Source organism: Ahaetulla prasina, chromosome 3 (genome assembly GCF_028640845.1).
Source record: "Ahaetulla prasina isolate Xishuangbanna chromosome 3, ASM2864084v1, whole genome shotgun sequence".
Taxonomy (NCBI): domain Eukaryota; kingdom Metazoa; phylum Chordata; class Lepidosauria; order Squamata; family Colubridae; genus Ahaetulla; species Ahaetulla prasina.
In genome coordinates, this window is record NC_080541.1 from 78,438,809 (window position 1) to 78,463,413 (window position 24,605).

Here is a 24,605-nt window from a genome sequence, read left to right on the forward strand (position 1 = left end):
TTAAATGGTAAAAGGTGGGAAAGACCCCCCACCACCACCAAAAAAACCCTTTAGTCCAAAGGATTGCAGGCAAGTCATCACTTCAAGAGAGCAATTGCACTACGGGTAGTCTTCAATTTACAATACTTCATTTAGTGACCATTCAAGGTTACAGTGGTACTGAAAAAAGTGACTTGTTTTGTTTGTTTGTTTTGTTTACATTTATATCCCGCCCTTCTCCGAAGACTCAGGGCGGCTTACAGTGTATAAGGCAATAGTCTCATTCTATTTGTATATTTTTACAAAGTCAACTTATTGCTCCCCCAACAATCTGGGTCCTCATTTTACCTACCTTATAAAGGATGGAAGGCTGAGTCGACCTTGGGCCAGGCTTGAACCTGCAGTAATTGCAGGCTGCTGTGTTCTAATAACAGGCTCTAACAGCCTGAGCTATTCCGGCCCCTCCTTACGACCATTTTTCACACTTACGACCATTGTAGCATCCCCAGGGCCACATGATCAAAATTCAGATTCTTTGGCAGCTTGCTCATATTTATGACCATTACTGTCCCAAGGTCGTGACCATCTTTTGTGATCAGATAAGCAAAATCAATGGAGAAGTCAGATTAATTTAACAAGTGTCACTAACTTAACAACTGCAGTGATTCGCTTAACAACTGTAGGAAGAAAAGTCATAAAATGAGGCAAAATTCACTTAACATAAATTTTGGGCTCAGTTGTCATAAGTTGAGGACTACCTGAACTGCAGAAGGCGTTTTACCAGGTTGCACCAGCTTGATACAGGTAGTCGGTTGACAACAGTTCATTTAGGAACTGTTCAAACTTACAAAAGCATTGAAAAAAGCAACTTATGACCTTTTTTCACACTTATGACCATTGCAGCATCCTCAAGGTCACGGCATCAAAATTTGGATGTTTGGCAATTGACTCGTATTTAGGACTGTTGCAGTGTCCCTGGGGTCACGTGATCACCTTTTGGGAACTTTCTTACAAGCAGTCAATGGGGAAACCAGATTCACTTAACAACCACGTTACTAACTTAACAACTGCAGGGATTCACTGAACAACTGTAGCACAAAATGTCGTAAAATAGGGCAAAATTCATTGAACAAATGTTTCACTCAGCAACAAAAAATTGGGGCTCAATTGTGGTCGTAAGTCGAGGAGTATCTGTACTCTGGTAATAGGCTGCCTCTTCTTAACGGCTCTACTTTGACATATTATTCAAATAATTATATAATAACCCTCCCCTTCGGAATATGAAACAAACACCACCAAGAAGACACCCCGCCCCCACCCAGTCGCTTTGGCCAGCCCCCAGAGTCCAGACTCGACCGACGCCGAGGTTCGAACACGTTTCCGCCAGAGGCTGCAGCGGCACGCGCCGCGCAACCTCTCTCTCTCTCTCTCTCTCTCCCTCCTTCCCCCCCCTCTCTCTCTTTAGGGAAAGCAAACAAAGCGGTGCGCGCGAGAACTCGCGATATCTCGAAGGCGAGGCCTCACGCCGCCCGGTTGCCTCCGTGGTTTGCTCCCTCCCCTTCAGGTCTGAGCCGGTTGGAGTCTGCGCGGTGGAGCCGTGGGAGGGAGCTGCTGACTAGCTTGGAGAGGCCGAGGCGTGGCTCTTGTTTTGGCCGGCTAGGAAGGAAAGGGGCGCGAGGTGTTTTGTTAGCTGCCTCAGCCGGGTCTCTCCCGCTGTTTTTCCTGCTCCCGTCGTGACGGCTTCCAAGTCAGCCTTTCTTCGGCATTCAGTCACTCTAACGAGCTGCTGGTTTCCCATCTCGCTGCTCTGTTTGTTTCGCCGGCTGTTTCAGTTGACCATAAGCTCTTCTCTCGAGGTGCCCTTCTTTCCAGCCATCTTTCAACTGCCCGTTGTCCCATCTCACCAGGTGGTCTCAATTTCTCAGTGGAGAGTGAGGGGCGCTTTTGTTGATATCCTGCGGACTAGCGCCTTTGCGCTTTGGCTTTCAAACTGCTTACCCTCCTAAAGCCAGTCCTTTACAGCCTGCTGTCTTCCGATTGTGTTAGGCTTCCGCTCCTATTAGTAGGTACTTCGATATCACAACGGTGCAACGTGATCTGCGTGTTTGAAGGTCGTTTAAGGGGCGTGCATAAGAGCACAAACGTGCCTACCGTTCCTGTCCTATTGTTTTCTTTCATTCTATCCAATTAGTATAGTTATTGCATTCTTATGCTTATATATATATATGCTTATATATTATATAGTTACTTTCATGCTTATGCTTATATATACTGTTGTGACAAAATAAATAAATATAAATATAATATAAGGTCGAAATTGGGGGTGGGTGTTACTTAGATTCAAGTCCAGCCCAAGACTTTGTTAGCTTGTCCCAAAACTTAACCAAATTTATTTCACAGGATTATTCTGAGAATCGGGTCAGAAAATAATATGTAAGTTATGGAAAGATAAGAATAATAATTATGGCTCCTTTTTTTTTATTCCCTGTGGCATAGGAGTGAAAACAAAGGTAACTCTTTAACTTCAGAAACAATGGAGATTGGTTTGGTTTTGTTGCTTTAGAAGATTAACATGTTTATCACAGACAAGTCTTTCATGTACTATAATCCACTTTATGAATCGAATGCTAATCTACATATTAAATATTTGAAAGTCTTTTAAAGTATTGTACTACAAATCTTTTTTCCAAAACCAGTTAGCTTTCTGGAAACTTTTAGTTTGATCTGCAAGAGTCCTTTAATGGCATAATTTGTAGTGAAACTAGATTGTGCAGGATTGCTTTTTATGTTTTAATTCCAGGGTTCTATTTTAAAAAACACCTTAATTTTTAAAAGCAAAATACGCTGTAACTATCAGTGTTTCCCCTTAAAACACCAACCTAATAATGTTTAGCAATAAACCTGAAGTATCCGTTCACTTTAGTTCACCTGCCTGCCACTGAGGTAAGGTTTAAACTTCTGAAATGCACTTTCTTCGTGCATTCCATTATTTTATTTATTGCAAAGAAGTAAAGATGAAGCTATCTTTAAATTTTTAAATTGTAAAGCATCTAGACATTGCTGTCATGTGACGTATAGTGATGTTTTTCCTCGTTGCAGAGCTGGGGTGGGCGTGGCCTGTGAGTGATGCCCGTGGGCCACCAGTTTGACACTCCTTTCTAGAGGTATTATATGCCTTTAGTGACAACTACAACACACACTGTCTATGCTTCTTATTTTTGCATTATTAAAGTGTGAATTCCAATGTCTGTGCAGCCAAAACAATATCACCTCCCACCCCCCAAATGTTTCTGACGACTAAGTAAAATTGAGGTGTGCAGAAATTGAAACCCACTGTGCAGGAAAAAGAAACAGCAAAGTGGAAAGAAGGGAAGAAACTGGCCTTAATTTTGCTGCTTATCCCTGTTTCCCATCATGGTTTAAAATCACAACTACATCAGATGTTTGTCTTATTTTTATATAGAAATCATGAATACTGCCCTGTGTTCCAGTTCATGCATAGTCAAATCTGCATTTACCCTGCACATAAAGGACTACGAATATTACTTGGGTGGGTAAACCTCATGGTCTTTAAAACATTGCAAACAAACACCAGAAGCAGAACTGATCTATCCAATGAGAGGAAAGTTAGAGAAAAGCCTTGGAAAAGTGAGGCAAAAGGGGCAGTGGAATTAATTATTTGGAAAGGAATAACATCAAACAGGATAATTTTGTACTGCAGCATTTTCTTGTTGGATATACTTTATTTGCTGACATACTTTATTTGGTGACAGACGTTAATTTGTCTTTATTTTAGAATGAGACATGGCTGAAGATCCCCAGAGAAATTTTCGATCTGTGTACTATGAAAAAGTAGGATTTCGTGGTGTTGAAGAAAAAAAATCATTAGAAATTCTTTTGAAAGATGATCGGTTGGGTATGTGCAATATATCTATGTAGTATAATGTTTACAGTTGCTAAAAGTGTGTTTTGAACTTAAGCAGAATTACCTTTTCGGTCTTTTTGAATTATTCTCTAGGTTCTGAATTTCTCTGACAACTGAATATCCATTTCCCCCAAAGCCCGAAATGTTATTTACAGCAAGATAGATATGAGGAATGAGAAATATGTTTTTTCTCTCCTCCATTTTCAACCTTTAAAAATATCCCATCTTAAGTATTTCATAAAAGCAAATTGTTTTAAGTCAGTCTTCTGCTGGGAGTAAGAATAGTAGACGAGGACGTGTCACCTCTTGATTGGACTACCGTAATGTGCTCTACATGGGGCTGCCATTGAGGAGCATTTGGAAGCTTCAGCTGGTCCAGAATGATGTCCATGTGTTAGAATAACAGAGTTGGAAAGGACCTTGGAGGTCTTCTAGTCCATCCCCCTACCCAAGCAGGAGACCCTATAGTATTCTGGACAAATGGCTGTCCAATCTCTTAAAAACCTCCAGTGATGGATCACCCATGATTTCTGACGGCAAGCTGTTCCTCTGGTTAATTGTTCTCACTGTCAAGAAATTTCTCTTTAGTTCTAGGTTGGTTCTCTCCTTGATTATAGTTTCCATCCATTGCTTCTTATTCTGTGTTCTGGTCCCCAAGGTGCATTTATTTTAAAGGCAACTGGACTTTCTGATTTTTCTTTTTCGCTTCTCATACAAGAAGCTTCTTCAGTTCTAACTAATGGGGGGGGGGTTGATGGAAGGAATTCCTACTTTCTGCAACCAGGCAGTTAATATTCTGAGGGTTTTTGAAATAACATAGGTCCTAGGGGCTAATCTGTGTCCTCAGAGTCACCTGAATCAGAATGCAAGCGAGTGTGGAACATCTTGGGACTGCTGAAAGGACTGCATTGTAAACAGATAAGTAGTGTCAGCAGAGGGGGAATATTCTCTGGAAACCCTTTTGTTCTGGTGCCAGGGTTCCCGTGTCAGTATTGATTAGAGCTGCCTCATAACATTGTTAAACACTGTTTTTATATCTTTATTTACAGATATTGAGAAGCTTTGCACATTTAGTCAAAGGTTTCCTCTCCCATCCATGTACCGGACGTTGGTATGGAAGGTGCTTCTAGGTATGGAAATTGGTGAAGACCAAAGGCTTCCTTATAAATAACAAGGGTGGCTTTGCTGATCTGCTTGCAGTTCTGCTCCCTGATAAAACCTTGCAATAGATGCCTTAGCAGGTGTACCCATTAAAATATATTAAGAAGTGGTGCTAAGCAATATAATTGGCTACTATAACACTTATAAAGTGAAATTTCCAATAGTTTGAATTAACAGTATGTCTCTGGGTAGTTTTGGTTAACCTGAGGTATTTAGGAAGGAATCCTGCTTAATTTTTTTTTCGAAAGTATTCTGATATTTCTCTAGTCTAGATTTTTAAAGGTGGATCTGAGAAAAATTGCTCTTTGAAATTTTCAGAAAGCTACTATCAGTCAAAATAGGCAGTTGTAGTTTTTAATCAGCTTCCCAATCCTGGCTTCTTTCAGATATGTTGGAACTGTAAATTTCAGTTTCTCAACCACATCTGTGTCTGGGATGGGGAAGACTGGCTTATATAGTCTCCCTGTTTTGCTTCCTAAAAACAAGTACATGGTTAAAATGTTCAGTAACTTTGTTAATAAATAGGGAGACTTCGACTGTGCTTGGAATTTTCTGTATAAAAGCTTTATTCTGTAATTAATCCTAAATCAGTCATACCCAAGTCCCTTTCCATATATGTACATATATTTATAGGGGGTACTCCTGTTCATTTTTTAAAAAAGTACATGTATGAGGCTTGCTTTTCTGCTCATTCCTCCTGTTCAGTGTCTTCAGCAACAAAACTATCCTTGCAGTTTGTTAGCAGAGATATTAGTGAACATTAGGCAATGTGTGACCCATTGGCTCATCCTTCAAGAGATGCAGTCTGATGTGATCAGGATGAATAATGACATTTTAGGCTGACCATATTTTTTTATCCTAACACTGCACAGTCCTGTAATCGTCTTAAGAAGAGTATAAATGGAAAAATAATTGTAGTGGCAAATGAACTTCAGTAGTAAGTCAATATTTGCTTAACCTAAAAAGATAAACAGAAGGACTATTGGGGGGGGGGAACTGTGGGAGAAGAAGTGATTTCTGTCTACCTGCCAATTTCCTCACTAACTTGGCTGCTCACATATTCACAGTTGTGATCACGGGAATGCTGCAATGGCTGCAACTTTGCAAATAAAACTGGTCTGAATATTGTGGAATTTCAATTCCACAAAGAAGGTCCCGGGTTTTGTATGCGTTCTTAATGTATTTTAGGTACCTTGATTGAAAAATTGTTGTGATATCATGCATAGTTTGGGCTAGCTTGCAGATAGAAACAAACTTATAAGCACAATGAGAATTTTAGTAGTATATGGATAGCAAATTAGTGTTTGCAATAACAGTGCCAAAGCATTTCTTATGAACAAATGCTAGATCTTTTTTTATTTGATCTGAGAATAATTGTTATGAAGATGAATGTTTCACCCTTAGAGCAAGTAGATTTAATTTAAATCTCTCATCTTCTCTTTTTCTTTATAGGAATTCTCCCACCTCACCATGACTCTCATGCATTTGTGATGAAATATAGAAAAGAACAATATGGGGATGTATACCGTGCCCTTCAAGTAATTCGCTTTATCACAGATTCTACTCCACAGGTTGAAGTATTCCTTCGGATATATCAGTTGGAATCAGGAAAACTACCTCAAAACCCATCTTTTCCTTTGGTCAGTGAAGATTAATTTTGCTTTTGATAAAATTTTTACACACAAACCCAGATTTTTTCTTTCTGATATTAAATGCTATGGCTGTTCAAAACATGTTGGTATTTGCAGTAATGTGATAGCATCATCTATGTATAGATTCTGGTTAGTTAGTGTGGGGGAATGAAACTTTTGCTTAGGGCAGAAGTGGGGAACTATGGGCCCTTTATGATTTGTGGATTTCACCTCCTCAGCATGGCTGGCTTAGGAATTCTGGGAGTTGAAGTCCACAAGTCATAAAAGGGCCATGGTTCTCCACCCCGACTCCACCTCTGACTAAGGGCATCTCCCATAATTTTAATAAAATTAAAAAATATATACTCTTGTTTAAGCCCTTTGTTGCCCCTATGTTTGAAACTGCCTTTACATTCTGTCTTACCTTCAAATTGGTATTTTTATAAAGTCCGTGTAATGGGCTGAGAACAGGTTGTCCTCAGTTGCGGTTGGCAATTGAGACTGGAATTTCTGTCGCTAAGTGATATAGGACAACATCATGCGCCCGTACCACAATTCCTGCACTTCTGGTTGCTATTGTTAAGAGACTCCCACTGTGTTGTTCAGTGCAAAGTCACATGGTTGCCATTTGCAACCTCCTGATGGCTTTCTTATTGACTTTGCTTTTTGGAAGTTGGAAGTTAAGGTTAAAATTACATGACCGAATTATACTGCAGTGTCGTAATTGTAATCCAGTTACCAATACACTCCAATAATCAAAATTAAGTATCTCTCTTTCAGAATAGTTGTAAGTTCAGATGGTTATTGAAAGTAAATGAGGGCCACCTGAAATCATATCAATCACAGTTTTATTTTTAACTTATAATAACCAATCTTTAGGACCCAGGTACAACGTGTTCCTCTTCCATAATGTGTTTTAAACACAGTCTTATCTATAGAGGTGGACAGTCTTAAAATTACCTTCTGGGTCCATTGTTCAAAAATGCCTTTCAAAATGTCTGTTTTAAAAACCTGTTTGGTGTAGTGGTTAAGGAATCGGGATAGAAAGCAGGAGACTGTAACTTCATCCCGCTTTTAGGCACAAAGTCAACTGGGTGACCTTAGGCCAGTCACTGTCTCTTAGCCCTAGGACAGAGGCAGTGCAAATCATTTCTGAAAAAGTTTGCGAAACAAACTGCAGGAACTTACCCAGGCTTCTGTCTCTGAAAATCAGACATGATAGAACGAAAGAAAACAAACTTTTGTATTTAAAACTTCTTCCATTAAACATTAAAAAAAACTCTTCCTGTGCTATAAAACCTGTCTATCCAAAGGTTCCTAGTAACTGAAAAGCAGTTAAAAAGCAATTTCTGAAAGGGATTAGAAAATGACCCAGAAAAGAAAAGCCAACCCAGTTTTCTTTTGAAGGCGCTGGTCAAAGTTTAAGCAAAATATGACTTATGTCCTCATTTCCCAGCAGTTCTAAATCCACTGATGTCATATCCTCGCTCCCTAACTGTCTGGAGCATTTGTGGGAGATCTCAAGCCCTCTCCTTGTTTGGAAAGTAATCATGAAGAGCTGGTCTACTTGCCAGCCCTTCTGCTGAGGTCATCAGTTCCACTTCTAGCAAACTCATTTTCCGTTCACCATTTCATCTCAGAAGTTCTGTAGCTTTGCTGATTTAGAAAGTTTTGGGTAGCATCCTCAGTGCACATTTGTACCAAACACATTGCTATTAGTGGGAACTTGATTGCAAATTTTTAACTGAATGTATGATGCACGTGCTCTCTTTCTCTGATTCTCTGCCATACCCCCTTTGTTTTCTAGCAATCAGAAGATGAGATATTCCTTGCTATTGCTAAAGCAATGGAAGAAATGGTGGAAGATAATGTTGATTGCTACTGGCTAGTCAGTAGTTTTGTGAACCAGTTGAACAATAGGTACAAAGAGTCATTACCACAGCTGGTAAGAAAATAAGTGTTATCTCTGCAGAACTGCACATATGAGCTTATGTCCAATATAGAAATAGGATTGCAGGTACAGATAAGTCCTCGACTTACGACCACAGTTGACCGCAAACTTTTAAGCTGCTCAGTGAGGACAATTAAATGAGTTTTGCCTCATTTTTACGAACTTTCTTGCCTCAGTTGTTAAGTGAATCACAGGAGTTATTACTAATATAGCTGTTAATTGAATCTGGATTCCACATTGACTTTGCTTGTCAGAAGGTCACAGAAGGGGATCAACATGACCCCACAACACTGCAACCATCATAAATATGAGTCAGTTGCCAAGCATCTGATTTTTGATCACATATCCATGGGAATGTTGCAATGGCCATAAATGTAAAAAACGATCATAAGTAACTTTTTTCATTGCTCTTGTAACTTTGGTCACTAAATGAACTGTCGAGGACTGCCTGTATATAATTGATAATATGTATCAAGCTTACTGTTAGAGATAAGGAAAATATACATTTTCAGTTACATGCAAATGTTTGGGTGAAGCAAAGATACTGTAGTTACAATTATCTAAATTAGTTTCTGGCTATGGGCTGTTGGTTTAAGTAATTTCACATGAGATATCAATGTGAATATTAAAAAAACTTCATGATTGACTCCTGCTGTTTGCTTGTCTTGTAGGCTTTATATTCACCATGTGTAAAAAAACCAATTGCCTAGGATCAGAACTTTCTACTGTCATGTTAGCCATCTCTAATATTTGTTGCGGATTTATGTAGTTATAAAACTTTGATGCATTGAGTTTGTGCATATGCAAACTTTATAATAGACTCCATTGAATTCATTATCCATCGACACCACATTATTTTGCATTTGTTATAAAAAGTGGATTCGGGATTGTGGTAAAAGAAGATAATTTCCATAATAAGTACAGTCCACTTATCTGTACTCTTTGACACTTGTTTCTGGCAAGGTATCTTAGAAATATACATCATGGTTTTGAAGGAGACCCAAGAATTGTGGTCTAGATTGGAGAAAATAGGCTGTGATATAGTAGGAGATAGTTTGTTTGCCCTTGGCTTAGTGTGTATGTGTGATCTCCTCCAGTGACACTTGGAACAGTAGTGGGAGATTGGAAATAAGCTGATTATTTCAGAGAAGATGAATCATGTAAGAGATAGGCTAAATGAATATTCTTCAGGCTTCAGCTTCGTGCTCCCAGAAGAAGCCTGAAGATTGCTCCCAGAAGCACGAAGCTGAAGCCTGAAGATGACGAATGAGACTTCGTCGAAACGTCACCAAGACACTTCCAATCTTACGCGGGAGAAAAACCGAATAACCAAAGACCTACACACACACACACACACACACACACACACACACACACACACACACACACACACACACATATTCAGTATATATATAATTAAAATAAAAGTGCTTGCTCTGAGATTGGAACATTCTCAGTATGTATGTATACCCCCCCCCCCAAACACACACCTTACTGATCAGCTTCTATCAATTCTTGTTGATGATTTCTGTTACATTTCATTATCTTGAGAGTTGCCGACAAAACCAAGAGGTGCAAAGAGTGATAGCGGAGATTGGGTTTTTCGTAATATATGATGATTTATTGTCATAAGTGATCCAGATTCCTGCTGGGCTTCATGTGCCCCCTGTTACCTTTTACACATCTGCTAGGAGTAGATTGCAAACTTTCACATTCAGTTTTGATTAACTACATTATATTGCTGCACCTGAACTTTAAAAATGTGCTAACCTTTACTTGGTTTGGAGGTTAGTTATTTCAAGTGATTTCAAGTGATTTTCCTGCTGAATCAACTCCAGGGATTGGTAGAATTGGAGGCACTGTTCTCCAGCTTTCTTCCCTTACTTAATTATATCTTTCAATCCCAGACTAACAGAGTGAGGCTATCAAAGTTCGGCTCCAGAGACCGGTGGCTATGCAGGCCAGGATGGGGATGGAACATCTTGAGTTCAGTTTTGCAAGTACCAAATGGCTATGGTTGTTAGGGCTGCCTGGATCTAGCGAAATTCTTGCTGATCTTGGGTGCAGTTGCATCTCGCTACTTGGATGGTGCCCAATCTGAGGGTCTTGTTGGACTCATTGCTCCTGCTTGATGAAAAAGTAGCAACAGTGGTCAGGAAGGTCTTTAAGCAGCTTCACCTGGTGCAACAGCTGCATCCTTTTCTGGTTTAGGAGGCCCTTCAAACTTGCCACTCGTGGTCTAGTCCAGGGGTGTCAAATTCACGTCATAGCGGCATCATGTGATGTATCATGGCTTTGATACCGCCCTGAGTCCCGCCCTGAGTCCCGCCCGCCCTGAGTCCTACGGGAGATGGTGCGGTATATAAGTATGATTAATAAATAAATAAATAAATTTCCCCTTCGCTAAACTGGGCGTGGATGTGGCCAGCGCGTGATGCATCTGGCCCGCGGGCCAGGAGTTTGACAGCCCTGCTCTACTCACTCACACCTTGTCTTGCAAAGCAGTATATGTAGGGCTGCCTTTGAAAAACCCTTGGAAGTTTCATCTGGTTCAAAATCCAGCAACAAAGCATCGCTTCTCTCTGTGAGCTGCATTAATTATATGCCTGGTTCTGGATGTAATTCAAGGTGCTGGTTATGACCTTGAAAAACTGATACAGGTAGTCCTCAACTTAGGACAACATTTGATGTGCAAATTTCTGTTGCTAAGCAAGGCAGTTGTTAAGTGAATTTTACAGCATTTTCTTGCCACTGTTGTTAAGTGAATCTGGCTTTCCCATTACTTGACAGGAGGTTGCAAAAGGTGATCACGTGATCCCAGGACATTGCAACCGTCATAAATACATGCCAGTTACCAAGTGTCCAGATTTTGATCAGGTGATCAAAGGGACGCTTACATTCATAAAATACACCTGGAAGGCCTGATTTTGAGTGGGGGGGGGAGGGTTATTCTTAAATTGTGACCAGTAATTTTGAAGATGTTGGATACAGTCCTGTATGCATGCAAAATATATGTGTGAAGCAGAACCACTGAAAAAAAAGATCCAATTGATTAGCAGACAGAAACTGGTGTCAAGGTAAAAATGTCATAATGTGCTCCTTTTGCCTTGTGATGCCCCCCCCCTTTTTTTTTTTACAAAGCTGGTTCTGTAAAGGAATTCTCAAATGATTTTGTAAATATATTGTTTTGTATATTTCTAACTTGTAAGAAATATAATGAATGAAGTCATTTGCTTCATATATCACACTAAATTGAATTTGATGGTTTTCTTGCCACAAATATCTGTGATCAAGAAAAGTTTTGATTTTAGCATATTTCATTAATTCTGTTTATGTTGCTACAGCCAAAACTTCTGGAACAAATCCTGAGCCTTGAGGACAACCGGCTTCTCGCATATCTGAAGTCGTGTTCAGCAATGGGTCAACTTCCTTATAAACTTTGGTTTAGAAAATGTTTTGCTGGATGCCTACCTGAATCAAGTTTACAAAGGCAAGTTTCTCTCCCTTCCACCTCTCCTAGACTGGAAAAATGTACATCCCTGTAGTCGTGAATCATGTAGAGAAGATGTTTTGACAATCAGCAATATTGCCAACATGTCAATTTTTCAGCTTTTCTAGGGCTTCACCAAATTTTAATTTTAATCACAAAGGCAGTATATTGATAATATAAATTGTAGATGTAAAGTTAATAGACAATTTTATGACTGTCTTGTTCAATTTTCTAGGGTTTGGGACAAGGTTATTAGTGGTTCTTGCAAAATTCTTGTCTTTGTTGCTGTTGAGATCTTATTAACGTTTAAAATGAAGTTGATGGCCTTGACTAGTGCTGAAAAGATTGAACACTTTTTGGAAAATGTAAGTATTCTTTCATACATTCTAAATTGTAAGAAAACTGCTTTAATTAAATTCAATAATATGTTGAAGTCCAAGACCAAACATGAATACTACACTGTAAAATACCTCTATTTCAAGCTATGCTTTTATCTTTCATAGATACCTCAAGATAACACTGATGCAATTGTGAGTAAGGCTATTGAACTGTGGCACAAACATTGTGGGACCCCTGCTCATTCAGTTTGAAATTAACTGCATTCTGTTTTTGTTTTATGTTTGTTTCCTTCTCCAAAATATATAATTAAAGTTATTTAAAAATTGTGGGTACAGTGGTTGTAATTGTGATGTGTTACTCCTGTTGCAGAGAGTTGAAATCTATAATACGACAACTCCTAGCAGTCAAGTCCCAGTTGACATTGTGAATGGTGAAGGATTCAGGATGCTGTAGTTCAGCAACATTTGGAAAGTCACAGATTTCCTATCAGAAATATTTTTTATCAGATACTTTTTAGGAAGAAGCTAACTGGAAAAAGGAAAATGTAAAAGCAAAGCATTATGAAAGGAAAGTTTTGATCAACTTAATATAGCTCATTCATTCTCACCATGGTAGCACAATGGTTAGAATGCAGTATTGCAGGCTACTTCTGCTGACTGCCGGTTGCCAGCAGTTTGGCAGTTTGATTCTCACCGGCTCAAGCTCAATTCAGCCTTCCATCCTTCCGAGGTCAGTAAAATGAGGACCTAGATTGTTGGGGGCAATATGCTGACTCTGTAAATCGCTTAGGGCTGTAAAGCATGGTGAAGCAATATATAAGTGCTATTGTTATTTACTGAGGTTCAGCAGAATATGCTCTTTTTTATCATGAAGATTCCTCTAGCTTTGAAGAAAGGAATATGTGGGCCATAGCAGTGCAATAGCACAATCTCCTACCCTTAGTATAACAGGTCCTATCTCTGCCTAAACTAATTGCAATAAACTGGCAGAAGTTCTTTTATACATCTCAGTTTCTGTACAAAACAAAGATAATGTGCAAATCAGTCAATGTACAAAAAGGAGTCAATGGCTGTTGGTGTTAGAAAGCGGTCCAATTAAAATGCTTTGGGCTGTTTTTCATGGTTGGCATACTATAGTGAATTATAAAGTAACCCAGATAGGCTAGGTTTGCACAACATTGCTAAACCATGAAACAAACCAAGGTTAAAATTAAATATTATATGAGTGCATCTGTTAGAACTTTATCTGACCTGGTTAAACATTTTGGGTGAGGATAGATCTTTGTGTTGTGCATCCAGATCGTGACCCTGTGATTGTGGGTGCACTGGGATGGCTGGAACTCCAATGACTTTGTAACCACCATTCATTCAGTGCCATCATTACTTGGAATGGCCACTGGCTGAATGGTTATACACCGAGAACCTGTAAACTGTATTTGGGATTTAACATTAATCTTTACCCTGTTTTCATGAATATACCTTTTCCTTCTATTATATTAATTTAATAATTAGAAATCTGTCTGGTCTGTACAGAGATTTTGAGGACAGAATGTTTTCTTTGAATTAGATCCGCTGTCCAACTTCTAGTCTGTCTAGAGAATTGGGTTTTGTTTTTAGATTTTTCTTTCTTAAATTTGTAAGCTGCTGTATGACCAGGATCTGGACAGTTCTGTAATTATCCTCCACCTTGAATGTCTAACTTTTAATACTACATTTCAAAATAGGTTTTGGTCTTTACATTTTACATTTTCTGTTTTTAATAAAGTTTGATTTTATATGTGTGTGTGTGTGTGTGTGTGTGTATCCTGTGGGATTGATTTGTGTCTCAAAGGGAGAAGAAGGGTTGAACCTTGTAGCCACCATTACTCTCCCCTATGCAGCAAGGAAATGGCATTATATAAATTATTTGAACTTTTTATTTCGATAAAGGGCAGCATTGGACGTGACTGATTTTTTCCTCTCATGCCAAGACTAAACATTGTATACCAAATGAAGTAATTATTCCTTACTCCACCCCAGAAGATGGATTCTGGCAGCAGGAATTACTAAGCTGCTAAACCAACAGAGGAAATGGGATCAGAGTTTGAATATCAGAGATAGCAATAGCACCTAGACTTATATACTGTTTCACAGTGCTTTACAGCCCTGTCTAAGCGGTTTACAGAGTCAGCATATTGCCCCCAAACAATCTGGGTCCTCATTTTACCGACCTTAGAAGACTGGAAGGTGGAGTCAACCTTGAGTCAGTCGGGATCGAACTCCTGGCAGTGGGCAGAGTTAGCCTGCAATACTGCATTCTAACTACTGTAGCACCACAGATCTTCTGGAAGAGGTTTTAGGTTCTGCAGCCATCAGCAACTCATAATAGAGTGGATTTATTTTTATTATAGAAAATAAATGTATTGCCTTTCCATTCATATGCTTAAAATGCAGATTACTTTATGATTAAGGTAACATTGACAGTGTGTGAGCAACAAAAGACTTCTGATAATGGCTCGATCCCTTCTTCAAATTTTATTTTCTTCCACAGCAGTGCAAGAGTCCTCACTGTGTCAAGTGTGAATTGCTATTTAAAAATAAGGTGCCAGACTAATGAAATTCAAATCTTTCTTCAGAGGCAGGCTGTTCTGTTTAATGTTCTGCAAAGGTTTTCACCTGAACAAATCTATATTAGATTAGTTTAGAAAGAGCTCATAGAAGTTTTTTTCCACAATGCTCAGAAGTCAAATATTACCATGTGAATGTTAGTGGAAAACTCATCACTCAGTTTTGCATACAAAGATTAAGGATGGAACTGCTTACTTTGTGGAGTGTAATTAATTCAGCGATACACTCTTCAATCAATAACTGTCCAGGGCTAAGAGTACTAAAAGAGGAGACTTGGCAGAATTTGACAAAATAATTAACTGCATTTTTTTCCCCGGTGAATTGAAACCATAGCTATGATTTCTGAAAAACTGAAAACAATGAAAAAAAAATTAAAATGTAAAAAGGGCAAATGAGATTGCTTAATCTCCAAAACCAATGACCAAATTGCTTGGTGGGGTCTTTTTAAGGTGGCTTCTGGAACAAATTTTGATTCCTGAGCGTCTCTGAACATGTAACAGACAGAAGAAAGAAAACCAGAGCATTTTTTTCTTTGAAACTTTTTTTTAAAGAAACTGCATACATCCAAGACAATTTAAATACCATGCAGTTTCAGTATGTACAAATTGAAACTCTAGATGTAGAGATTCACTTTAGTGTTTTCTCTAGATATTTACATTTTATCATCATCGTTTTTTCATACAGCCATAATCTGTTAAATTACAATACTGGAAGATCACAGTCTTGACTGTCACCACATTCACTCCTATACAAAGACAAAAACTATGTACATTCATTTGATGGGAAGAGGGCCTGGGAAATGTACCAGTTTCAGAATAACTTGGAGAGCAACTGGAATCCTCATTTCTAGTCCTGCAACTGTTAAATTAAGCTGTCTAATCAAGTTGGATGCGGGACTAACTTGCAACCTTGTGTGCCTTTTGCAAGATTTACAATCATCATTCTTTCATAGAGATTAGGGGGGGAAACGGTTCCTCCAGGAGTGGAAAATAGATGTCTGTGAGAGCTTCATGTGAACAACAAAGGCTTAGAAATAAATTTAATATGCTAGGAAAATGACTTCCCATCTCCATTTAAACAAAATACACCCTACTCAAGCCCTGGTGAAATGAATGGGAATAGGGCAACAACAATAGCTTCTTTTCGCCCATATCCAGAGATTTTAGTGGTGAAAATAGTTAAATTTGACATAGCAGTGGAGTATACTCGATGTTTCAGCTGACTCTGAATAAGAAAAATAGCTGACTGTGCTTTAGAAAGACCAAACACTATTCAATCTTCAAAAATAAGCTATTTTTCACAAAAGAGCTTAGGGAATAATCATTTAAACATTGAATTGGTGGGACCTCAGCTGATAACTTCGACTTTTTGAAAACGGATAAAGAGCTTTGCCCAATTCAAGAATTTGCAACTTGTATGAATGGTAAGGATTGGAATAAAATATTTTGCGCACAAAAACCTGAAAAGATTTGTATGCAGAAAGCAAAACAACCCTCCGTTTTGATAAGCTACACCATATGGTTCCATTGTATGAATTAGTTATGCCCTATTTCTTGATTCCATCAAGATTCCATTATTTTTACCTGCATAAAAATAAAGGAGTTATTATTCCCTGTGTCTTCCAACATGGACAAAAATGCTTTCACTTTTATGGAAGATGATGTAAGAGAAGGACTGGCAGTACCTGGGGGCAGAGTGAAAAGGGGGATCAGCCTAGAATCCCTACATTAGGGGTATCCAAACTTGGCAACTTTAAGACTTGTGGACTTCATTTCCCAGAGTTCAGCAAAGCTGGCTGAGGAATTCTGGGAGTTGAAGTCCACAAGTCTTAAAGTTGCCAAGTTTGGACACTCCTGCCCTACATAGTTCAAATGAACTAAGTCCAATCCCCCCTTGAGTGCCATTGACCCTTATCTAACTTTAAACAGGATGCTGACCATTAGTTGAGAAGATTCTTGTGCCTGGGCTTTTAGCAGTTCCATTGAACCTTCATGTGTGGTCCTGGTCTTTTACTCCCCATAGGTAAAGAGGCAGGAGACAGGTAGTACCTGGATTGGGAGTTAAAGTCATCTGGAAATTCAGATGTGCAGAGAGGATCAGTTCTGTAACCTATTAATTCTTCTCAAAAAGAAAAAAAAAGATAATCTGTGGTGGTGGGAAAAATTAAGTCTTTGAACAATGGGGAAGAGTTTCACTCAAGGGTTGGTGGGCAGAAAGGCTGGTATGTTGGGCAAGCGGGTCTCCATTATTTCATAATGCTATGAGACTATGACAGTTGAAAACTGGCTATGTTAAAATGACAGTTTTCAAGGTATGAAAAACGGCTTATGTGCCATAGATTTGCTCTGTGCAAACTGGGCAAATGAATTTAACATTTTCACTACCCTCCCATCTCCACAGTCTTTTTTTTTTTTGTTTGTTTACATTTATATCCCGCCCTTCTCCGAAGACTCAGGGCGGCTTACAGTGTCTTAGCAATTCACCCAGCTACAAGCCCATCTACTTCATCTGCTGACCACTAATGGTGTCGTAATCTTTTTATTTTTTGTATTTTTTTTAAAAAAAACCAATACATGTACTTTTATCTAAAAACAAAGTACTCTTATTACTTCATCTCCTTTTTTCTTATACCCAGAGTAACAAAACTAGACAAACTAAATTGTATAAGAAAAAATGAATTTTCTTAGTCTAGTTTAATCACCTATTCAGTGGAATCTGAGGATTGTAATGGGCACTGCAGTGACTCAGGTTTTAGTTTGGAGAATAACCTGAATCATTGTAGTCACCCATTAAAATGTGCTTCTATATACATGTTTTCTAAAAGAAAATCTATTTAATCCTAAATAGATGAAGCCCACTAAAATCACCTGAATTTAAGTAGCCATCATCTTGGAGGAGACCCACTGAAATCAATAGTACTTAAGTTATGGTATAATTAAGCCCTATTCACTATAACGGGTCTCCTCTAAGTATAACCATGTTTGGATCCCAGATTATAGTTTTACACCAGTGAAGGTCTGAGAACTAAAGCTGCCATATCTATAGTGATTCGTATCGATGGGCAAAAAGTTCAAGATGGCAACGTTTCTACCTAAAAGGCATAATCAGATATGTTTAATCTGAACTAGATGTAGATGTTAGTAGACATCACCAAAGTGTTTTGATTACGGTGGGTTCATAATTCTTTCCAATGTGCAAAGATAATCTTACTAAGAGAAGACCAATACCTTAAACGTGAAATAATATAATAAAATAAAATATAAAATATGATAAATAATAACAATATCACATCTCTAGCCTTTTGCCAAATGCTTTGGTTCTCAATTTAAGACTGAGCCATTCACAACAGCGTATTCAGTTATTTATACCAAGAAGCACTTTGAAGAATAGAAATCCCTCCTGTGAAAAGAAGAAAACAAAAATCAACACCCAAGCATACAGCATAAAGTCAACCTTGAGGTTCTCTTTAACTTGTGTCTTTTCTGTCTTGCACATTAGTGAATTGGAAAAACCTATGTAAAGCTGACAGGCCACGCCAGGACAAGCTAGGCTATCGAACTGCTACACAGGACCATATGAAACATGAAATAGTCAGCAGGGTAGAAGGCAGTATGACAGGTTCCACTGTAGAAATGAAAAGTTCTTCAATCTTGAACTCTTCCAAACATTGCAGCAAAAGAATCATTTGAAGAGGAGAAATGGATGATGAAGAATCCTTGGTCCTGTAGAAATCAAGAATATCCACCAGTCAGCCAAAGATCTTCCTGCAGGTGATGGGGCTTGGAAAGTCAAAGAGAGATGGACCCTTTGAGGTGGGTTCTATTTCCCCAGCTCACCCCATCAAGTTCTAAGGTGCTCCACACAGAATGAAATGTTTGGTAGAAATGTTGTTCCAGAACAGTGGCTTTGTGTCCAGCAGAGCTTCTGTCCGTGTCAAATACCAAGGGCCTCAGCTTCCTTCAGAGATGAAAGAGGACTGACGGGATCCAAACAAAGACCACTAATGTGAATGAATGGCTTGGGGACTCCACACAGCAGCATTTAAAAGTGCCAACTCCAGGCATGATTCTTGCCAAGATAGCCTCAGTTGCTGAATGTTGTGCCAACAGATTGTATGAGGAAGTTATTTCCAGGATGAGAAAACTCACATTTCCTGCATGTTTTTATAGGTTTTAGAAAGGCAGTTCAGAAGATTTACCACTGTACGTAACAAAGGAATGAATGACATCAGCACTTATGGTTCTTTTCCATTACGTTCTCAAGATGGCAGCATATTCAGTTCCTATGGTCTGTGAAACCTAAAAAAGTGAAGGAAAAAAAGCCCAGACAAATGAGATAGATTACTATCAGCAGTAGCCCCCATACTCAGAAGAATCAAAGTGACAAAACCAACCAAACAAAAACTGGCTTATAGTGATTTTAAAAAAGGGGCTTTATTTACTAGAGTGCTTTAAGTCAAGGGTCTCCTAACTTGGCAATTTATAAGGCTTGTGAACTTCAACTCCTCAGCCAGCTATGTTGGCTAGGGAATTCTGATAGTCCATGAGACTTAAAGTTGCCAAATTTGGAGACCCCTACTTTAAGTAAAATATGTGGCAATGTATTTGCCTCAGAAAATGGCAGACAATGAAACTATCAGACCATAGAGAGGGCTGACTCCCAGTAATTACTTATTCAGTAAGCTACATAGAAGACATGAGAGAACAGATAGCACTGATGTAAACATCACACACAAAATAGTGTTTCCCAGCCTAACACATTCTATATAACTTGAAGCTGTAACTTCCATAACTCCCAGACAGCAGTCCCAATATAACTGATGGATGCCAAGCTCTAAGAGACCATTGCATTGGAAGGCAGGACATTACACCTACCATGAACTTAAAAAGGAGTTGAGGAGTTATTTTTGTCAGGTGAAAAAAAAAAATCTGAGGGCTCAGATGAGAAACAAGAAAAAGGCAAGAAAAAGGAAACTCAGAAGTGCAGTATGATGTGGAACTGTTGTGAAGATTAGGTAAATAGAAAGCATTTCTCTTGAAAGTATAATTTATATCCCACTTTTAATTACATATCTCTGGCTTGCTTCACATAATACGTTTTTCAGAGTGAGATTCTTCTGACTCCAGAAGAGTCTCCAATTTTTTTTGATACCCAAAAACCCCCACCTTTCCCCCTCTCTTCTCCTTATTAGGAATCTATATCTTTGTTTTCAAGAAGAAATTCGAGTTTTTTATTTCTGCTTATTAAGAGTAGTAGAAAAGCAAAATTCAGCAGTGGCATCTTTGGGGCATTCTGACAATTGCTGGAAATTGAAATGATGGATTCCTTCAAGAATTTAGCTTTGTTTCTTCCCTGCATATAAAATATCAAGTAGAAAAGAACCCTAGGAGGTCATTCAATATGTTAATATTGGTTAATAGCAATATTGAATATTATTGAACAATAATAATGTTGAAATAGGGCTGATTGCCCAAGTTCAAGTCTGCCCTCAGCCATGACAATACCCTGGATGATTCTGAGTCTGTGTCTGCATCGTTCAGCCAAGCCTTTATTTATTTATTTATTTATTTATTTTTCATATTTATATACCGCCCTATCTCCCTAGGGACTCAGGGCGGTTCACAGGCAATTAAAAATACATATAAATACAAGTTAAAATGACAATTAAAAAACTTATTCTATAGCCGAATTATTAAAAAACAATATAAATAATAAAAACCCATTTAAAACCAGTAAATTTAAAATTTAATCCAGTCCCGCGCAGATGAATAAGTGTGTTTTAAGCTCGCGACGAAAGGTTCGGAGGTCCGGAAGTTGACAAAGTCCTGGAGGGAGTTCGTTCCAGAGGGTGGGAGCCCCCACAGAGAAGGCCCGTCCCCTGGGTGTCGCCAGACGACACTGCCTAGCTGACGGCATCCTGAGGAGTCCCTCTCTGTGAGAGCGCACGGGTCGGTGAGAGGTATTCGGTAGCAGTAGGCGGTCCCGTAAATAGCCCGGCCCTATGCCATGGAGCGCTTTAAAGATTGTCACCAACACCTTGAAGCGCACCCGGAAGGCCACAGGTAGCCAGTGCAGTCTGCGCAGGATAGGTGTCACCTTTCTCAGAGGTTGTTGCAAATGGAAATAAAATTGGAGGAAAAAGTACTACCTATGCTACTTTGAGCAGGAGAAAAATCCTAACTAATAAGATAAATAAGTAAGATATAGAAATAGCCTCAAGCTTGGGTGGTTTTTAAGAATTTAAAAAAGTTAAGTAAAAAAGTTTAAATGTTTAAACATCTTACCTTGTTAAATGCCTGCTTAATTCATGAACTTCCATTTCAGTGCTCTTGAATTCATTTAGCTCTTTACGAATTGCTGCCTGCGTGGGACAAAGGAATAAGCGATTAGCCCAGCTGAAAAGAAATATGTCAGTAAACTAGATGAGGAACAGCCAAACTCTGCTGCTAAGGTGAGGTTGTGGAAGACAGTTTCCTGTCATGTGTCACTCTTCCACAGGGAAGAGCATTTCAAATGGAAGAGATGCCCACCACACTCTTATACATGTCAATAAATGAGGAAATGTAATGTTGTAAGAATAAAAGGCTTGTGGGAAGCAACCAGAATTATTGTACAAGTGCCTGATAATAAAATTAACTAAAAAGCTAGAACTAAAAATAACAACAACAAAAAAATGGTAAAAAGAAAGGACAGGAAAAAACATCATACAATTCTGGCTCCTCTTGGGTAGGTCTTTCAGCTGGAAAGGATGATGTTGTAATCACTGCCACAGAAAATAAATTTAACTACATCCTCTGGTTACTGATTCCCTCCAAAAATATTTTAGAAGTTTCTTCAGTATCCTGGCTGTTTTTGAGGCTTGTCCTACTTACTTTGTCAGCAGCTGTTAGCCTTGTCCATGGTTTATCTGCCCGTCTGTCGTAGTCCTGAGCATCTGCCACTTCTACATAATCACTAAAACGGATGAGAATTTTCCTCTCTCTCAACTCTTCCACCGTAGGCCTTTGACTTAGCTGTAGGAAGAGCAAAATAGGAAAAGAATACCCAAAATGTCCTTCTTTCCAGAAGACTTTTCCAAATGTCTTAAACAAAAGAGCCATAAAGGAAAGGCTGCTTTATTTTCAAGTTAATTTTACCAGTAGTCCTTGACTTACGACCACGACTGAGCCCAGAGTTTTCCATTGTTAAATGAGACAGTTGCTATTTGAGTTGGGGCTCATTTTATGACCTTTTTGCCGCAGTTAAGTGAATCACTGCAGTTAAGTAAATCATGCAGTTGTTAAGCAAATCCAGCTGTCCTTCCCTCAATTGACTTTGCTTGTCAGAAACTGGTTGGGAAGGTCACTAATGGAGATCACATGACCCCAGAACAATGCACCTGTCATAAATACGTGACAGTTGCCAAGTGGTTGACTTTAGATCACGTGACCATGGGGATACTGCAATGGTCATGTGTAAAAGCAGTCCTCAGTCACATTTTTCAGTGCTGTTGTAACTTCATATGGTCACTAAACAAATGATTGTAAGTCTAGGACTACCTGTAATGGCTAGAAACTATTATCAGCTGTTTAATTATTAGACAAAACTGTATATCATGCATAGTGAGATCAAGCAGACACAACCTCAAATAAGAGGGTGTGAGCCCCAGGATCACAGGTAGTTGACAGCTTGATTTAAAAACCTTTGTAAAATAATCTGATTTTCTTCTACTCCTTTTCTGAGGAAAACTGTCCTCTGCATTTCTTCCCTCTTTTAGACTTATCAAGATTCTTGTCCTCTTCCTGTTCACTGTTTTTCCAACAGAGTATCAAAAGAGGCAGGTCCTTTCAGCTGGAATGTTTTTTGTGTTATCAGTCCAAAAGCTATTCATCTTTACTTTTTTTCCCTCTGGTGATGAAAAGCCTGAGACAATTCCAAATCAAAGACAATGAGGCTATCAAGACCTTCTGCTGGTGTGCAAGGGATGGTTTTGAAGGAAAAAAAAACCCTCAATGGTAAATACATAGCACAGTATCCTCCATGGTCATTGTAGAAACGGCAGTCAAAACTTGCCTGCGGGCACCCTTTGGATTGGCTTGGTTAAGGGAGTCGGGTTTAAGCAGCTATTAGAGATACCCTTCTGAATGTGGAAAGGGACAATAAAGGAAAATCAGTATAAAGAATGCATGTGCGACATCAAGATATTGGATGCTCCATGAGCCACAGAGGAAATCTCTGGAGGAATGAATGAAGAAAAAAAATGAAGAAAGACGATTTGTTTTAAATGCTGTAATGAATTGTAATCAGAAATGCTGATATTGAACACAGGTCTTCTAGTCCATCCCCTGCTTAGGCAAGAAACCCTACACCACTGTTCTCCAATCTCTTCTTAAAACCTTCCAGTGTTGCAGCATTTACAACTTTCCACTGATCAATTGCTCTAAATGTCAGGAAATTTCTCCTTAGTTCTAAGTTGCTTCTCTCCTTGATTAGTTTCCACTCATTGCTTCTTGTTCTGCCCTCAGGTGTTTTGGAGAATATTTTGACTCCCTTTTCTTTGTGGCAGCCCCTGAGATATTGGAACACTGCTATCATGTCACCCCTACTCCTTCTTTTCATCAGACTAGATATACCCAGTTCCAGCAACCAATCTTCATATGTTTTAGCCTCCAGTCCCCTAATTATCTTTGTTGCTGTTCTCTGCACTCTTTCTAGTGTTGCAACATCTTTTTTACATTGTGGCGACCAAAACTGGAGTCAGTATTCCAAGTGTGGCCTTACCAAGGCATTATAAAGTGGTATTAAAACAACCCAAGTTTGCAGTCTTATTTATTTATTAAATTTGTTCACCACTCATCACACCACAAGTGAGTCTTATAACCAGGCTCACCAGTCTTACAACAATTCCAGTAATGTTAGGGACTCAAAGTAAAATATACGAAGAGGAGGAGAAACACACATTGGGTTAGAGAGGAGATATGGAATTGACCTCTGCCTCAAATGGATCTACTGCTAGTAGATGGAACGGTCTGATGATAAATTAAAGCAGCTGTCTGGAAATGCTGGAATGAATTGGGCTGATTGTGCACTACTGTGACTTCCAGCCTTAGAATTCTTGAGCATAGCTGATGTAGACTGAAGAGGTTGACCTTGTTGGAGAAAGAAGAGATCCGTTGCCAAAGCAATGAGGAGAGAAACATTGCTTAAGTCCAAACAACGGAATGCAAAAATGTTTCAGACCTCCCTAATTCACATTAGTATAAAAGAGGAGACGGTAAACTATAATCAGATGCTCTTACTGCAGCCAATCTTAATAAAAGTAGTTTAAATCTTAATATAAGAGTTCGTTTCTTGGACTGATCTACAACTTGGGGCTAAGATCTATTTGTCATTCAGCAACTCAAGATCAATAGGCTTAGTGAGAAAGTAGCTGACTTTCTATCCCTACTGAGAAATCACAAGCTGAAGCTACTTGTTATAAAAAAAAGAGTTTCAAATAAAAATGTTTTCCAGCTAAAAGCTGTACAGGACAGCCTTTAAAGCC

At 38.9% G+C, this 24,605-nt stretch overlaps 2 protein-coding genes across 10 annotated transcripts in view; one reads left to right on the top strand and one right to left on the bottom strand.

The window, feature by feature from the left end:
• The first annotated feature begins 1,412 nt into the window (after window positions 1-1,412).
• TBC1D7 (TBC1 domain family member 7) lies at window positions 1,413-21,862 on the top strand. Of its 8 annotated transcripts, none has more exons than XM_058176658.1 (9): window positions 1,413-3,143; window positions 3,443-3,529; window positions 3,776-3,895; window positions 4,954-5,034; window positions 6,518-6,705; window positions 8,504-8,641; window positions 11,992-12,137; window positions 12,373-12,502; window positions 21,407-21,862. In XM_058176658.1, the coding sequence occupies exons 3-9, from the start codon at window positions 3,784-3,786 to the stop codon at window positions 21,413-21,415; spliced, it is 804 nt and encodes a 267-aa protein (XP_058032641.1). In that variant the 5' UTR covers window positions 1,413-3,143; window positions 3,443-3,529; window positions 3,776-3,783; the 3' UTR covers window positions 21,416-21,862. The 8 variants fall into 8 exon arrangements, with proteins under 8 accessions (XP_058032641.1, XP_058032634.1, XP_058032637.1 ...); XM_058176651.1 differs by lacking the exon at window positions 21,407-21,862 and adding an exon at window positions 12,641-12,802 and having other exon boundaries at window positions 1,416-3,143; XM_058176654.1 differs by lacking the exon at window positions 21,407-21,862 and adding an exon at window positions 12,641-12,802 and having other exon boundaries at window positions 1,416-2,041.
• Window positions 14,017-24,605, bottom strand: part of PHACTR1 (phosphatase and actin regulator 1) — a 137,455-nt gene continuing 126,866 nt past the window's right edge. For both annotated transcript variants that reach the window (XM_058176648.1, XM_058176650.1), the window contains 3 exons: window positions 21,955-22,095; window positions 21,367-21,443; window positions 14,017-19,380 (listed from right to left, as the gene is read on the bottom strand). In XM_058176648.1, coding sequence (XP_058032631.1) covers window positions 19,365-19,380; window positions 21,367-21,443; window positions 21,955-22,095 — 234 coding nt within the window. In that variant the 3' untranslated portion in view covers window positions 14,017-19,364. The remainder of the gene's footprint in view (window positions 19,381-21,366; window positions 21,444-21,954; window positions 22,096-24,605) is intronic.